We start from the raw sequence: 18,688 nt of genomic DNA, 5'->3' as shown, positions 1-18,688 counted from the left end.
TCAAGGCTGCACGCTCAAAACTTCCGCTTTATATATATTTTTTATTATTATTATTATTATCATCTTTATTGCTCTTTTACGTTCGTTCATTCCGGTTTTTGGCGCGAGTAAGGTTTTTTTTTTTGATTATGTAACCATTACCGGTGGTGATGTTTGAATTAAAATTAAGTTTGTCATTAATTCAAAATTAAAAATGTTTCATTGTATAAATAATTCGGAATGCGGTTCTTGTGTGTGTGTGTGTGTTTCTAGTTTCTAGTTTTGCGTGAATTTGATGTTTTCTTACTTGTTACCTATTCGCAGATCGGTTATGATAATTAGATTAATGTGCTGACTAAACTATGTGAATGCCAGAGCGGAATGTTGTTTTTTTTAATTTGTTTTTTTTTTTATTCGTTTTTCAAATCGACAATACTCTTTGGTTTTGATGTAAAGGATATGTTTATCGACTACTTTTGTTGATTGATTGATATGCATCATAGAACGTCATAGTGTGTATATAATGAATAAGTATATACGGGTTACTAGGGATAGACGGATCGTAGGATTTAACACAAAGCCCATAATAATATGTTATTGTATAATAAAATTACTATTTCATTTATTCACACACATCCTCGCCTCCATTTGCCTGTATATTTTTAAATTATTTACAATTCCAGAAATGAGTATTAGGTAATTTGGCGTCTAAAGTTAATATCACAGTTTACCATCCGTGAGCGAGTCCGTGGGGGAGTCCATGGGGGAGTCCGTGGGGGAGTCCGTGGGGGAGTCCGTGAGCATAGTCGAGTCCGTGACCATAGTCTAGACCGTGAGCATAGTCGAGACCGTGACCGGCGTAGGCGAGCAGAGGCGCGATCTGAGCGGGATGGGACTGGGTCAGAGACTGAGAGACCACAGTCTTGCTGGCGGGAGCGGCGTACGCGGCATGTCCGAACACTGGAGCGCCATAAGCTGCGTGAGCTCCGGCATAACCAGCGTGGGCGACAACGGGAGCGGCGCCATAGGCAGCGTGGGCGACCACGGGGGCGGCTACGTGACCGACCAGTTGCTTGGCAAGAACGGGGGCGGCTCCGGCGGCGGCACCGTCCAGCTTAGCCTCAACGGTCTTGACAGCGTCGACCGCCTGCCAGGAGTGGTCTACGGCGGCGTTGACGGCCTGGCCGTGGATCTCGGCGGCCTGGTCGTGCTGTTCACGGGCGGCGTCGGCAGCGGCGCGGACGTGGTCCGAGGCCTCAACGTGAGCGTCGATGGCGGCGCCGTGGATGTCTCCGGCGGAGATGGTGGGGGCGGCAGGGGCCAGGCCGTGGGCTGCGATGCCGTGGGCTGCAATGCCGTGGGCTCCGAGGCCGTGGGCTGCGAGGCCGTGGGCTCCGAGGCCGTGGGCAACGAGTCCGTGGCTGTAGTGTCCGGCCAGCAGCGCTCCCGAGGGAACGGCTGCGGCGGAGGCGAGGAAGGCGGCGGCTAGGATCTGCAACACACAAGACAACATCACATACCACTCCTGTCCAGAGTCACGGGACACACCGCTCGTCACATCAACTGACAACTAACAAAGCCGCCCGCAATAACAAGCGCTCGACTAACCAGAACTCTCATCGTGCACTTCTGTAGTGGACTGCGCGAAGGCTACTGAATGCTCTCATTACGTCGCCGCATGTTTTTATACTAGCACCGCAGAGTGGCGTGGAACTGGGTACGCGCTTGAAAAAAGTAAGTGGTCGGTCTCAAGGGCGGGAAGGGTGGCAGGAAGCGAAATAACTCCTTAATATTGACATACGAAATGACATGTGTCATAGTTTTTTTTGTTTTTTTTCGTAAATTTTGTAAAAGGAGTCTTAAGCTATTACTATCGAACTTTTTAGATTTTTGTCAAGATTACTTTGAAATTAATTAATTAATTATTATTATTAATTAAACTAACGTAAATCTTTAAGATTACTAACTAAACATTTATTTTGAATTAATACTGGTATATAATAACTGGTAAAACTTAAGTATTAACGTTGCTAAATTTGTTCGGTATTATGAAATTCATCTCTATCTGTAAGACCGTGTTAATTTTTATCTTTTAAGCCGTAGGACGTGTATGTTATATTCGTTGTGGTAATCCGAATAGATACCTCGTCAGCGAATACCGTGTAGGCTTCGGTCTGTATTGTTAAGTGTGAATAATGTATGAAAAACATTTATTGAAAACTGATCGCTTTTTTCCTACCTATGCTGATAGCCTTGAGAGGCTAATTCAGCTTCTAATTGACGTGTATGTGAGCTCACGGGGCTGTAACCGGGAGTGTTGTTAACACTGGCCCTAGCAAGAGCAGTGCTTCGCAGAATCTACCACCGGATTGTAAACGCGACTCACTGATAAGATCCGGCGAGAAACTCAATGGCCTGTGTCTATGGGTTAATTCACTCGTCGAGCCCTTCGTCGCAAGCGACGGGTTCGACGAGAACGATGACCGGTGCTTGAGGTACTTAAACGTAATGACGTTTTGAAACTTGATCACGTATTGTGGGTCGCGTTTTATGCCACTAGGCCAGAAAAAATACCTTAAAAAGTCTACCTCATTTGTAGCTTAATATACGCCAATAAAATACGCCGACAGCCCGAACAAATATTTTATTATTAGACTTTGAAGCTGCAAGTCATTATTCTAAGTAGGAAATGTTTTAGTTGGCAATGCATTGGAAGACAATTTTTATTTTCAACATTCTAGTAACTCAATTGATTTAGTTATTTTCACTCAATTTGTCTTTTTTTTGTTTGTTAAAATTCACTAAAAATAATCTATTAAAAAAATTACTTCTATTACAAAGACAATTTTGTCTTCGAAGACTTTAAACGTATTGAATCGTGTGTATTATGAATTGAATGCATATTGTATTTGAGTTATATATTCGCAACACTATTGTAGGTCATTACAGAGAGATTAAAAAACACGAGATTTTATAAAAAAAAAATGTTTTGGCGCGAAATTAAACGTCAAATGATTTTCATCTGTCATTTCTTTTTTTTTATATTCTACAATCAACGGTATCTTTAGATTACGTCCTTAGCTTTTCTGTTATGCTGGTTGTTGTTAATACTTTTTGTTTTTCATTAAGCACTGTCACTGGATCGTCTGGGATGTAGTTTTAGCTTTCAGCTGTGGCTTATTTATTGTTTGACTAAATTGTAATGCAAAATTCCGAAATTGCATTGGTTTTAACGGAAATCATAATGACTATCTGGTGTTGGCTGACCGTTATATCTCTTGGACCAAGGGATTCACCAGAGAATGGGCAGCAAATTCTGTAATTGAGTGTTTTCTGGTATTTCTACCACGAAATATTTTTTTTTATTGCCTTTGTAGGCAGACGAGCATGCGGCCCACCTGATGGCGAGTGGTTACCGTCGCCGATGGACTCCAGCAATGCCAGGGGCAGAACCATGCCGCTGCCTACCGCGAAATCATGACGCATTTCGGTCTAAATTCTGGGATAGCCTTAACATGATGCAGTCGAGATTTCACCCATATAAAGAATTTTCAAACTTACCAAAGTTGTAGACCGTATGGACCTGTATAACCTATGGCCCACGTAATACAGCAACAAAAAAAATGACGATCTAAGAATGTTTAATCAATTCAGACTCTGAGATGCGGCGCGCTTACTTGCCCGTCAACATTTCTGCATATAATAACATTATGTTAATTTCGTTTTTCTAAATTATCTTTTTAATATAAATAAATAAATGCGGTTGTCTTCAACAAAACACGTTCGCATATCCGTTTCTATTACGTGTATTTTGCAGTTAAACCTAACTAGATGACGGTTTTTTTTTGATAACGCCATCTTGTTGTGTCTTTAAAGCGGTTAGTTGCTCTCAATTAAGAAAAATAGTATTATTATTCGCCAATAGATGTCGGGAAGAGTTGATTATTGAAAACACGAATAAAACAACATTTTCTGAAAATAACTCGTAGCTAGATCGATTTATCGCCCCCGAAATCCCCTGCATACTAAATTTTATCAAAATCGTAGGAGCCGTTTCCGAGATTCAGATTATATTTAAATTAATATACAAGAATTCCTCGTTTAAAGGTATTTTACAGTATTCGAAGTGTTGGAAATAATTTAATGAAAGTAATACAGGTGAGATTATTAAACCGTAAAAGTAATTTTAAATTTACACCTTAAGCAGCGTCTCTTTATTTGGGTTTACTGTTTTTTTTTTTCAATGTAGGTATTACACACTTGTATTGCCTGATGAGTATTCGACCAACATTTAGACTAATGTTGGTCCAAAGTTACTGGATTCCTTGTATTGGTTGGTACCAAAGGTTGGTTGTTGGTACTGAATATATCACGTTAGAGCTTTCTTTTTTTGTGTGTGACAGAAAATAGGTCAATGAACTTACCCATCCTTTAATTGGGATATGGAATTTCTAAGGATTCGCAATGGCAATGTTGTGGTGCCAATGTCAATTTACATAAAATTTTATTCGTGTAAAAAAGATGTAACTAAATAAAATCGAAGATATTTCGAATTTAAGTTACAAGATTACATTGTTTTACAAAAAATGTTTTCCTTAAGTCGTATCTTACCCCGGTACTGTTATAGTAGTTTTCTACTATAGATTTAATTTATTTTTTATTACTATAATAATATTATGTATGTTGTTATGGTTGGCTGTATGTGAAATGAACCTTTTGCCGAAAATCGGAAAAATAATAACATGTTAATCTGTGAAAGAGGTAGTCAATTACAAAGAAATAAAACTTAGATATCGGCAATATGTAGTAGAAACTTACTTCGACGCTAATAATAAACATCCCATATGCTTGCTGCCTTCCCTCCAACACTTTCTCAAAGAATAAAAAATATAATAAGAATTTCGTAAACCTAAATTGTATGTTTAAAATTCCTTTGCCTCAAACGGGAAGAAAATTAAAAGCACCTACTCTACAAATGCAACAGTTGTACTAAATTTATGGTCATTACGAGAGTTTGAAATTCAAACGATTACTTTTTTAATGTGTACAGAAATAAAGTTTAAAATTCTTTGGCATATAAACGCTAGAATTCCTTGTTTCAATTCTACAATGGCTTATGATTTATATATTAGAACTGTTTTTAGTCTTTAATCTGCAACAAATAAGGATTAGATTAGTTTGCATGATTTTATAGAGACTGGGTCAATCGCACCGTCGTGTTGCGCGACCAACTAATCGTGATACATAGTATAATATTATGTTTGTTTGTCCGTCTTATAGGGATGGGACGGAACGGGATTTATTCCGGGATTCGGATTTCCTGCACTCTATAGATATATTTAGTGTTTGTTAAATGTGTAGTGCAGTGATTCTCAACCACTGTTCCGCGGCACTTTTGTGTGCCGCGAAATTTCAAAAGTATGCCGCCAAATTTTGCCAATATATAATGATGTTAATATTATTAAATTATATCAAATAAGATTTTTTTTATTATTAGCTTGTAATTAATCCCTTGTTAAACGTTTAAATATTATTAAAGCATATATTAGTTTATTTCGTATATGTAATGGTTTTTTATAAACGTTTTATGCAGTGTTTTAGAAAGTAAATAGTTTAAATCTTTTTCTTTGTGTGCCGCCAAATTTTAAAATCGTTAAATATGTGCCGCAACAAATAAAAGTTTGAGAATCACTGGTGTAGTGTCTATTTTTTTTAAATTAATAATCGTAATTCAAAATCCATAAACAAGTATAAGCCTCAATACACAGAATTGAGCAATTTACTCGGAATACGAACTCAGCCTTTAATTGGAAGCATTACTAAACTCCATCATTTGCGATGACTCACTTGCGCTCTCCGAGAACTTTTAAATTCAAGGAAATCAAAACCTTAATGCGACTGGAGTAACATAGGTGGTGTTCTTTCTCCTCTTCTGTTTTCTGTGTTTATAAACTCTGTCACTAGGCTTATATCTTCTAAATTCCACCTCTACGCAGACGATCTCCAGCTATATCGCCACTTCTCGGAGCCTGAAGTTGAATCGGCTATTGCTGCGATGAACAGTGATCTGAAGTCTATCAGTGAATGGGCAAAAGCCTACGGTCTGCACATTAATCCGGGAAAATCACAGGCTATCATTATAGGGGGTAAACAATTGCGCAGTAGACTCAGCGATCCTATACTCCCCCCAATTTATTTGGATGGGACTCAAATAACTCTAACCGATTCAGTTAAAAACCTGGGTGTTATTGTAGATCGACATCTTTCGTGGAGTTCTCACGTTGCTGAGATTAGTAGGAAGGTGCACTTTGCCTTGCACTCGTTGAGATGTCTGCAGGGCTTCTTACCTCAGCATACAAAAATATCTCTCGACCAAGCTCTCATTCTACCCATAATTGATTACGCCGATGCCTGCTACTTGGATGCCACTGAGGAGCTCTCAAACAAGCTTGAGAGGATGCAAAATCTATGTATCCGTTTTATATACAATCTCAGAAAATTCGATCATGTTTCTCATTTTCGCAAAGAACTTAAATGGCTCCCTATACGCCTTCGTAGGAATACTCGAATATTATGTCTCCTATTCAATATCCTACATAAGCCCACTTCTCCCTTATATTTACGTGAGCGATTCTCTTTCATTCGTTCTCCTGATGCTCCCTGCAGGTCCAACCAACGTTCTGTTTTGTTATTCCCTTCCCACAAAACCAATTTCTATTCTCACTCCTTTACTGTGCACGCGGTCAGACTGTGGAATTCGTTGCCGGCTGACATCCGAGTTTGCAAGTCTGTTTCCGTTTTTAAATACAAGGTCAAACAATTTTATCTATCATCAACCGAATGATCATGGTTCTATACTCTTCGCATATACGAGTGTTACTGTGTTACTTATAATATTTGCTATGTGTATGTGCTATAATTCTCATGTTGTATTTGTTATTTTAGTTATGTGTTCTACACACACTTATCACTTTTTATTATTATTCTCATTATCCTCTCGCAGGTCTGCTGGAAGAGATTTCTCAAAGAAATAAGCAGTGCCTTTGTACATAATTTTCCTATTACTCTGTACTGTGTCTTGTTTTCTGTGTGTACATAAATAAATAAATAAAAAAAAAAAAAAAAATAGATTTTTGCATACGGCAAATCAAATTAGTGATCTACGTACGAAATTAACGCCTTATATTTACGTGTTTGTTATAATTGTTGCGGCTTGAGCGTTAGAAAACTAGTGTTTAACTCTCGCGACCGCGCCGCGTTTATCCTAGAACGACTCTATCCAATGCTTTGTAGTCGAAGCAAACTGTCCCTCCGCAATAAGGTAACTCTCTACAAAACTTGTATACGCCCCGTCATGACGTATGCAAGCGTAGTGTTCGCTCACGCAGCCCGCACCCACATGAAATCCCTTCAGGTTATTCAATCCCGATTCTGCAGGATAGCCGTCGGAGCGCCTTGGTTCCTTAGGAACGTGGATCTCCACGATGACCTGGAGCTCGATTCAGTTAGTAAGTACCTGCAGTCGGCATCGCTGCGCCATTTTGAGAAGGCGGCACGACATGAGAACCCTCTCATCGTAGCCGCTGGAAATTACATACCCGACCCAGTAGACCGAATGGTAAACCGTCGACGTCGCCCAAAGCACGTCATTACGGATCCTCCTGATCCATTAACGGTGCTTTTAGGCACCACAAGCACCGGTCACCGTCCTCGTCGAACCCGTCGCTTGCGACGAAGGGCTCGACGAGTGAACTAACCCATAGACACAGCCCACTGAGTTTCTCGCCGGATCTTCTCAGTGGGTCGCGTTTCCGATCCGGTGGTAGATTCTGCGAAGCACTGCTCTTGCTAGGGTCAGTGTTAGCAACTCTCCGGTTGAGCCCCGCGAGCTCACCTACTAACGTTAGGGCGAAGCTGAAATAGCCTCTCAAGGCTATCAGCGTAGGTAGGGAAAAAAAAAAAAAAAAAAAAAAAAAAAAAAAAAAAGTTTAACTCTCTGATTGCCGTGTAGGTCACCGGAGACCTACGTGGCTCACTGAAGTAATCATGTCCGATCTATTGTTTTGAGTGCCTTATTAATGTACTTAGAAACGCATATAATCAACGATTTATGCACATTTATTTTGTTTAAGCTCAAATAACGTATAAATTAAGTAAATGATCGCGTATTGTAGAAGTCATCATTTCACTGAAACATTTCCAAAAAATCAGTACTTCTTATTTAAATCTTATTAATCTAGAACTTAATGTAGGTTTCGTAGGCAGCGGCCTGTTCGTGCGTTTTGCTGATGTTCGTTAGCTACATTGATCGGTCATTCAGTGGCGCATACACTTTTATACTTGTAATAAAACATTAATAAATTGAAAATTTAAAAAAAATAGGTAATAATTATAACCGACCGAAATCCCGTTATTTCGGCTACATCACTAGCGGCATTGTCGCGGGCGCAGCTGTGCGGGTCGCGCCGCGGAATTTGGTAATGTTAGATTATAACTTGACATTACATAGAGTATAATGCAATCTCTTATTGTGTGTATTTATGGTTCCAAATGAAGGTTACCGTTTTTTTTTTCTCTGCCCAATATGGATGTGTGAGTTTTCGCTTTGTTTTTAGATAGGGTGGTGTGTCCCACTGAATTTCTCATCGGATCGCGATCTCAGTGGGTCGCGATTCCGATTCGGTGGTAGGTTTTGCGAAGCACTACTCTTGGTAGGGCTAGTGTTAGCAAATTCTCTCAGGTTGAGACCGTGAGCTTACCTACCCGTCGGGGCGTAGTTGGAATAGCCCCTTAGGCTACCAGTTGCGCATAGGTACGGGAAAAAAATACTTAGCATGTTAGGGATGTCAATTCTCATCTATCTTCATTGATTATAATAAAATGTGAGCGGTAATAACCTAAAGATAATCACGCTACGTTGGACTTCGAATGCTATTAAAAAGTTATCCATCGACATTAACAAAGGCTAATGTCAGAATATAACGTCACGACAAGACAATGTCAACTTGTGGGTTTAAAAAAAACGAAATTCTTATGTATGTAGCCTATTAATACTTGATGTACTAAAATCCATAGTATAGACTGTCGCAAATCTTAAAAGAATCTTGGTTTAAAACTGCTTTTGAGGTTTAATCTCGCGTGAATTTAATTACGTCTTTGAATCGCGAACAACGAAATTAGTACTAAATTTAGGTTTGTTAGTAGACTTTTATTATTGTCTGCGTTGGCCAATGGGTGATGCCCAAAGATTGTATGCCAATATAATTTTTTTGGCGGCTTTCAAATGTTGACAAAAGCTTGGTGCTTTAGACAGTCATCGGCCTTCAGACACAGACCACTGAGTTTCTCGCCGGATCTTCTCAGTGGGTCGCGTTTCCGATTCAGTGATAGATTCAGCGAAGCACTGCTTTGGCCAGTGTTAGCAACATCATTAAGTTACAGCCCCGTGAGCTCACCTACTCGTTCGCTGAATCTAGTATGACCCATCGAGGTCACTAGGATAAAAAAATACCTTCGTAAAAACTGTCACGTATCTAAATGCAGTATTTTTAAAAGCAAACAAAAAAGAAATGTATCCACGAATTCCAAAAATTATATATTTTGTTTTGCTTAAAACACTGGCGACTTGTGATATCAGATATGGTAATTTTAGAATGCGTGTCTGAAACTCGAGCCCACGCTTGTAGCGAATAAGGTGTAAGTTTGTTTTTTATCAACTTCGATATAATTAGAACGTGTCACTGGAATATCAAAGCAAACTACAGAGCGTTAAGGTCGTTTTTGCATCATTCTTTTGCTACTTATTAGTTATAGTAACACGAGATTGGGAGTGAGCGAGACGGAACATGCTTACCACTGGCCAAACAGTATACCGCACGGACAAATTAAAAAATATATCCTTAATTAACCAAATGTTTGAACCAATGAAATATATATATATATATATATATATATATATATTTCTTCTGTGCGTGTGTTTGTCATTGAACTCCTCCTAAACGGCTGGACCGGTTTGAATGATTTTTTTTTGTATGCGTTTGGATGGCACCCTGGATGGTTTAGATTCACAAATCAACCCGGCAGATAGCGCTGCAGTCGGTATCTAGGTTATTTATCTATACTACAACTAAACGGCTGGATCGACTTGAATGAATTTTTGCAGGACAACTTCTGTCGGGATCGCTAGTATAATCTTAAAAATGCGCTCTCTCGACTTAATACTCCGACACGCAATAGGAAAGGCATCATCTTACATTAATTACGGCAAATGCCACTGAAATATCAATTCATTCCGGTACGGCTTCAGCGATTGAAGTCCAATACTAATGACATAGTTAGTATATGCATGATTAACAAATCAAAAAGTCGCAGATTCCAAATTGGTACTGCGGTTCGCTCTCAACATGGGCTTTGGAATGAGCTCCCCTCCACGGTGTCTCCCGAGCGCTATGACATGTCCTTCTTTAAACGAGGCTTGTGGAGAGTATTAAACGGTAGGCAGCGGCTCGGCTCTGCCCCTGGCATTGCTGACGTCCATGAGCGACGGTAACCACTCACCATCAGGTGGGCCGTATGCTCGTCTGCTTATACGGCAATAAAAAAAATATATAATACGTTTTATTTTTTACCCTCTCCGATTTACACAAGCTTTTAAGTAATTCAGGAAATGCCAAGGATCAAACCATGTTGGTCGTCTAATAGCTCAAGTCTTGTGTAGGCTGACCTTTTAAATATAATCACATACTATTCGAAATTCGTGTTATATTTTTTTAAACTCTGGTCTTGCAGGCAGACAGCGTAACTACTTTTAACAGGCCTTCAAGTGTGAGCGCTCGTGAACATACTTGAGCTATACGTTGTACCAACGATCGATACGATCTCCCATTTTTTTTTAAATTGTCGTGATATTATTTCTGACCTTTCATTTTGACGAGTTAGTGGATTAAAACGTAAAAGTTATTTTGATAACGTCTTTTTTTGCTTAGATGAGCGGACGAGCTCACAGCCCATCTGGTGTTAAGTGGTTACTGAAACCCATAGATATCTACAACGTAAATGCGTCACCCACCTTGAGATATAAGTTCTAAGGTCTCAGTATAGTTACAACGCTTGCCCCACATTTCAAACCGAAACGCATTACTGCTTCACGGCAGAAATAGGCGGGGTATGGTACCTATCCGTGCGAACTCACAAGATGTCCTACCACCAGTAACGTCTAAGACTGAACTGTATCTATATTAATAGTTTTTTTAAATGTTTGTTGGTTCGGGACTTACCCGAGAAGTACTGAAGCGATTTCGACATACTATCATAAACTACTTATAAATAAGACTTACAAACTAGTATCTAGTACGTATTACCTAGTATCGAATTGCATCTAGTATTTATTATATTAATACGTGAAGCAAAAACTTTGTATCCCTTTTTACGAAAATTGCGCGGACGGAGGAGTATGAAATTTTCCACACTTATAGAGAATATAGAGAAGGAGTGCACAATGCTAATATTTTTTGAAAATAATGCATAAAAGATACTTTAAATCAATAAAGAAAACATTACACACACTACATACCATGTATTTGACGCACACACGCATGCATGCTATTTATTGTCAAACTTTTGTTCTTGACGTCTGTTGTCAAATTGAGAATAGATTAAATATTGTTTGTCTTTGTTAATATTTTTATAGTGTAGTTTTGGCGAAATTTGTGATTATAGAAGTATAAAATACAATCATAATAGTGTACAAACTTACAATTCCAATTAATTATAGTCGAATTTCGACTACTGCGTGACCTCTAGTTTATTATAATACGATGACGGTAGTAGATAATAAAAATAAAATATGACATTTGTTTTTGATTAGCAATGCATTCGATTAAGTGTGCTTGCTTAGTGCGTTTTCCACTGCATTTTAGTTAACTTTTACGTTATCGAGAACGTTAAAAAACTCGCACTCTAAGCACACTGGTGCCGTGTGCAAACGTCTGTATATAAATTATTCGTATAAAAAGAAAAAAAAAAGAACTTTAGACAAAAATCCTAGTTTTGATACTTGTTGTTATAGATCTAGATGGACTATATAGTAAGGCTGTGTCACGCCTCCGCGCCGTTCACTTCGCCGACCTTATAAGGAGTCGTTCACGTTGCGTAGGCGATAGCGATTTTAACGATAAACAAAATAAAATGTTATTGCTTTTACGTTTTATGCAATTGTACGTATTATGCTTTGTGCTTTTACGATTTTAGGTACGCTTAGAGACTTCGAAGGACGTGTGGGTAGTGACAGTTAAATTTTCTATCTTGATTGAGTACTGCATATAAGAATCAACTGTCGTTTTTTACGAGAACGATTGATGCTGAGTATACCTACTAATGTGAAATAGAGTTGGACGAATTTTTAAATACATCAAAGCAGTCGTGGCCTAAAATATTAAGACACCCGGTGCTGCAAGGGATGCGACCGTGCCAGAGTTCAAATCCCGCTGACAGCCAGTTTTTTTTTTTTGTAATGAAATAGTTTTTCAATTCGTGTATTAGGAATCATCATCCGCAAGAAAATATAATTCGCGTAATAATTATAAAATTAAGACATAGGTCTCAAGTGTCAAGCTAGGCGGCGCTATTCGCGTTTTTGATGTCTATGGGCGCTGGTGATAATTTAAAACTCGGTAGGCCAAACGCGTAGGCCAAAGTCAATGATTATCTAGAAGATTGCACAAAGTGGGAATGAGTTACTCGCTCCGGGCATTTCAATATTGTAATAATTGCTATGTTATAATTACTTATTGTAAAAATGAATATTTAAAAAAATCAAATATTAATATTATTAAAAAACTAATATTAAAAAAAAAATAATCTAATATTTCAAAAAAAAAAAAAGACATGCCCGCTGAGTTTCTTGCGAATTCTTCTCAGGACGGAGGCTAATTCTTGTGAATTGGCGGTAGTTCTTTTGACGTTCAACAAGTATGTACTTTCATTTATGTTGAATAAAACTTTTTTGATTTGATTTGATTTGATTTGATTTGCCCGTAGTGTATCAAAAAAAATACCATCCAAAAATTTCCCTGCGTGTTTTCTTTCCAGTTAAGAGTAAGAAGGTGATCATAGCAACGCTATCGCTACCTCCCATCAATTAAAACTAGCCTTTCACCCGACATTCCGATCGGCTACCGGACATAATGATATAAGAGCACGGTGTGACCTTCACGGGGACACCGACTCGGCGGACCAGCTACACCAGCAATGTACCCACAAAAACACATACCCCAAAAAAGCCACACGATTCTCGACTTAAATTCAATACTGATAAGTGTATACCGTAAAATCGATATTCATTTTCGGACGTATCGGTGATATGTGACGTGATTTTTCGTTTAATAAGGAAGTATGCAGTTTATAAGCTTGTTAGGGTTCTGTACTCGGTAGGCTGGAAGCTATTTGGCTCTACCCCTGGCATTGCTGACCTCCATAAGTGGGCCGTCTACCTCCAATGGCAGTAAAAATAATGTTTATATTTTTTTCTAGAGGAGTAAAACAGACTTCACTACAGAATGACCCCCCTAACCCTCTCCCCCCATCTCGAAACAGAACTCTTAATTGTGGTAGAATAATTCTTTAAGTATTATTCAGGTCGTCTTGTTCAATGGATTCAATGGAAGGAAATTAAGAAGGGGAAATTAAAAAAAAGAACAAATTAGCATAACGCGGATCCATTGACGTTTCATCATCAATAATCATCAATAAGTAGACACGTACGGCTTCAGCGATTGAGGTCCAATACTAACAACATAGTGAGTATATGCATGATTAACAAATCAAAAAGTCGTAGGTCCCAAACTGGTGCTGCGGTTCGCTCTCAACATGGGCTTTGGAATGAGCTCCCCTCCACGGTGTTTCCCGAGCGCTATGACATGTCCTCCTTCAAACGAGGCTTCTGGAGAGTATTGTTTAATACCGTTTGGTAGACAGCGGCTCGGCTCTGCCCCTGGCATTGCTGACGTCCATGAGCGACGGTGACCACTCACCATCAGGTGGCCCGTATGCTCGTCTGCCTGTACGGCAATAAAAAAAAAACATCTGCGGACCGTCCAGTCTCACATACCCCGAGCGCCCCCTAAGCGCGGGGACCACGTAGGATGTTCGCCCCCTGACAAAAAAAGAGACTCCAAAATGGTTCATTGTTACAAATTTATTAATTTTTTTTTGTTTATATGATTAATTAGTTAAAGCCTATCCACGGAACACATGATGCGCGATATCTCTCGCGCTTAAATAAATTCGATAACCGAAGCTGTAATGCATTGATTGAATTCAGAGAAACTTCAACGCGGAAATAATAAACAATGACGTCATAATATGCGTTAAATCGTTCCGCAACGTTTTCCCTGATTTGTAATTTTTATTGACATATTTTAAGCTGATTTGTATCCGTATTCAAAAATGTGGGGGGAGAACTGAACATCCTTGAAGTTGACCTAAAGCAAGTGGTGTCCAGGCCATAATAGTTTACTTCTTCCACTTGAGGCATGCCGGTTCATCATTTAGAATACCAATCCCCAGAAAACCCACAGATACAGCCCACTGAGTTTCTCGCCGGATCTTCTCAGTGGGTCGCGTTTCCGATGCGGTGGTAGATTCTGCGAAGCACCGCTCTTGCTAGGGCCAGTGTTAGCACCACTCCGGTTTGAGCCCCGTGAGCTCACCTACACGTTAGCGAAGCTGAAATAGCCTCTCAAGGCTATCAGCATAAGTAGGATAAAAACTAAAAGCTCCCCACAAAAGGACCCCTCCATCGTTCGTCCGCGCAAGCTTTTGGCCTCTATGTCGCGGTTTAATAATTTCCAATTTGGCAAAGCTATGTAAAGCGTACAAAAAGTCGACAATCGGCCTGACGTGACCGACACCAGGATGCCATTTCGTCGTGTTATTTGACTGGCAACGCAAAAGAGGTTAAGCAACACCGGGTCACACAGTATTAATTAATATGAACATTATATTCATTAGTTCTAACATAAGCCGCGGCTTTATTTCGCAATGGCCTGTCCAGTCCTGTCCTGTTTTATATCCTCGCTCACAGGTACAGCTAACATTAATAGTATAATCTTTGTTCGCGGCCTTGTTTATGTAACGAATTTTATACGTATCACATTTTATGACGGATTATCGTTCTCACGCTAAGTATGGTGGGGTTTTTTGGTGTTTAATAAACCTATAAATAAATACCTCAGTCCACGTTGCTACCCACACAGCCGAGGACAGGCAGGAATGGCGCAAGATGATGCAGGAGAAAGTGATTAGAGGAGGCCACGACCCTCAGCACTGAGGATTATCGACGCAAGGAGGAGGAAACAAAAGAACGCATGGTAAATCTGGTGTTAAAAATGGTTACCTATCATAGCCTTGAATGTCTGAACGTCTACTCGTCTCGAAATACTACGCGGCAGATATAGGTACCCGCACTTGTGTGCATAAAATTAATGGCGGAGTGATTGGTCAACAGAAGTATCCTTGATTTAAACTTCATTCACTTTCACTGGTGGTAGGACCTCTTGTGAGTCCGCACGGGTAGGTACCACCGCCCTGCCTATTTCTGCCGTGAAGCAGTAATGCGTTTCGGTTTGAAGGGCGGGGCAGCCGTCGTAACTTTACTTGAGACCTTAGAACTTATATCTCGAGGTGGGTGGCGCATTTATGTCGTAGATGTCTCTGGGCTCCAGTAACCACTTAACACCAGGTGGGCTGTGAGCTCGTCCATCCATCTAAGCAATAAAAAAAAACGAGACCTTGCGAAATGTATTCATGAGTATGTTTTTGTTATCGTTTTGCAGTTAAACTTTGTTACGGTCCAAGGTTCTCTGGTCCGGTTCTTGTATGAAGGTAGACCGGCACACGGCATATATGGTCGTTGTGAGTGTCATTATCATTGTCGAATTCGGTGCCAATTACGATAGTCTGGTTCAGGTAGATTGTATTGCGTAATGTTGGCCGAAATTCAAACTCTACAAGTCTGGTAAAGCCGTCGCGGTAATGGAGTCTTAATCTTGGATAGTATTCTACTTGCTTACTTGACTTGAGTCGTCTATTATCAAAGGGGCAATCTGTGCATTTGGACAAAAAAATGTTATTGATATGTCAATACAGATTGATTTGAATATAATCGTCTCCTTCAAAGAATACGGTTCAAAACCTGCATTAAATAAAGGTTAATACTTAACCTGTTATTTATCTAAGATGTCGTTCAGAAGAGTTTTGTGACTGCCAATGGAATACAAAGTCAATAATTCGTTTTTCTGATTTACCAATAATCGTCCAAAAGTCACATTGCCGGCTTTGATAATAGTCGACTCACTTACAGGAATTAGGATTCATGTGTCATGTATACCAGAGACTGACATACATACTTAAACAGTACGCTTGGATTGTCGGATATTAATTTGACTAATCCAACGATGCTTTCAATTATTGACCCGATAGAATGAACCCATGAAATACCCATGAATGAGAATGACCCACGAAATATCACTCCAATGCAAGTGAGGTTTAAAGTAACCGATAGCAAAGTATACAAAAAAGAAACAAGTCAAATTAGCTTTACGAAATCCGAACTTGCACTTGAGACGAGCTTCTATTTACGTAAGTGAATTATAAGTGGAAGTATTCTGTGTTAGATTTTATTCATAACTTGTTGCGGGCGTGATTTGTTAAAAAATAATCATGTATATTATATGAATTAATACGTGAAGCAAAAACTTTGTACCCCTTTTTACGAAAATTGCGCGGACGGAGGAGCATGGTATTTGCCACACTTATAGAGAATATAGAGAAGGAATGCAGAATGTTAATATATTTTTTAAATTATGCATAAAAAATAAATTAATGCAATAAAAATAACATTACACACACTACCATGTATTTGACACAACACCTATACTCTTTGTTTATTGTCAAACTTTTGTTATTGCCTAAAGTCTGTGGTCAAATTGAGAATAGATTAATATTGTTTGTCTATAATATTATTTGTCTTTAGTGTAGTTTTGGCGAAGCTGTGATTATAGAAGTATAATAAGTATTTGACAATAGAATCATAGTAATGTTCAAATTTATGATTTCAATTAATTATAATCGAATTTCAACTACTGAGGGACTATTAAGTCTAATAATAACATGCCAATTATGATCTCTAGCTTAAACTGTAAAAATATTCTTAACTAGTAAAACAATTTTGATAATCCTAAGAGAAGATTACTTCGTTACTTTTTTGCCAGCAATATATTATCTCGTTGGGTCATTGATCTTTGTGATTCTAGAAGGAATTTCACTTATTGTTTTTTACGTCGCTTGAAGTTTTTTCAAAGTGTATGCTAGAGATAGTAGCTTAGCAGTGGCGTAGCGTGGGTAAGGGAAGCACCATTACCCCCACGCTACTCACAAAGGGGCGCTAAATGGTCCGCAAAACAAAAAATTGCTGGTAATTTTTATTTTTATTATAATTCGTCGTGGCTTAAAGGATAAGACATCCGGTGCATTCGTATCTAGCGATGCACCGGTGTTCGAATCCCAGGCGGCTACCAATTTTTCTAACAAAATACGTACTCAACAAATGTTCACGATTGACTTCCACGGTGAAGGAATAACATCGTGTAATAAAAATCAAACGCGCAAAATTTCTAATTTGCGTAATTATTGGTGGTAGGACCTCTTGTGAGTCTGTAAGGGTAGGTACCACGCCCTGCCTATTTCTGCCGTGAAGCAGCAATGCGTTTCGGTTTGAAGGGCGGGGCAGCCGTTGTAACTATACTGAGACCTTTTTTTTTTTTTTTTTTTTTTTTGGTCAGGAGGAAATCGCCGGACTTCCGCCCTTTTCTGGGGATACTGGGCGGGGTATGTCAGAGTCGAACTGACTAAAACCTCCTGTCGCTCAACAACCAACGTCCAAACCTCGCATGAGACAGAACTCATGACAAGGCAAAGGGGGGAAAGTGAAGCGTTTAGTGCGGAGCACATCTCTCCCATCACCCTCCCCCTCGGGACGCCGGACTGGCGGTCGTCGGCGCCACGACCACCAGCCCTCTCGGTCGGCAGACTGTCCGAAGCCCGCCTAGATGGCGCCGGTTAGAGTGGGTTACCCTACGGAATACCCCGCTGGGCCAGAACCAGCGTGGGTCGAGGATAGCCGGCCTTCCATCACCCGGATGCTCTTGCGTAAAACGCGTGCAGAGCAGCTTGCACGTCGTCTTCTTAGGCCCCCCTCGCCGGTCCCCAGACCGACATGTGAGGGGGACCCGAAACACTTAGAGGGCCAGGGCTTGGGCGAGATCCGCCTCCCTGGCCCCCGCTCGACGGCGGCGGGATTGTGCGTCTCTCACGCGCCCCGCCGCCTCCTTCTGCGAGATGGTGCACTCGCAGAAGTCGAGCATCGCCTTCCACGACTCGTCGTCGCCGAGCATCGATGCCACAACACTCGGCAACGACAAGTCGGTTCCTATTTTTGCGACGAGGACACGGCGCCACCCCTCCCATGCGGGGCAGGCGACGAGCGTATGCTCTGCCGTGTCCAAGTCGCAACCACAATGGTGGCACTCTGCCGTCGGCTCGGCTGTGATCCGGTGCAGGAACTCACCGAAACAACCATGCCCAGTGAGCACCTGCGTAAGCCGGAAAGTGAGGCGTCCTCTGTCACGATTCACCCAATCCACAAGGACCG

At 40.2% G+C, this 18,688-nt stretch overlaps 2 protein-coding genes and 1 long non-coding RNA gene across 5 annotated transcripts in view; 1 reads left to right on the top strand and 2 right to left on the bottom strand.

Annotated features, from left to right (window-relative positions):
• LOC134200481 (uncharacterized) overlaps positions 1-18,688 on the bottom strand; it is a 330,115-nt gene that overhangs the window by 159,715 nt on the left and 151,712 nt on the right. The window lies entirely within an intron of this gene.
• The window catches only part of LOC110384750 (WD repeat-containing protein 7), a 130,519-nt gene that overhangs the window by 79,422 nt on the left and 32,409 nt on the right, over positions 1-18,688 (top strand). The window lies entirely within an intron of this gene.
• Positions 570-1,638, bottom strand: CPFL1 (cuticular protein CPFL family 1). The gene is made up of 2 exons (NM_001163907.1): positions 1,588-1,638; positions 570-1,471 (listed from the first exon to the last, which is right to left on the bottom strand). Exons 1-2 carry the CDS (start codon positions 1,597-1,599, stop codon positions 707-709), a joined length of 777 nt encoding a protein of 258 aa, NP_001157379.1. The 5' UTR covers positions 1,600-1,638; the 3' UTR covers positions 570-706.

The sequence above is a fragment of the Bombyx mori genome, chromosome 2 (assembly GCF_030269925.1).
Source record: "Bombyx mori chromosome 2, ASM3026992v2".
Classification (NCBI taxonomy): domain Eukaryota; kingdom Metazoa; phylum Arthropoda; class Insecta; order Lepidoptera; family Bombycidae; genus Bombyx; species Bombyx mori.
The sequence above is the reverse complement of the archived record's forward strand: the minus strand, read 5'-3'. Positions and strand labels throughout refer to the sequence as shown.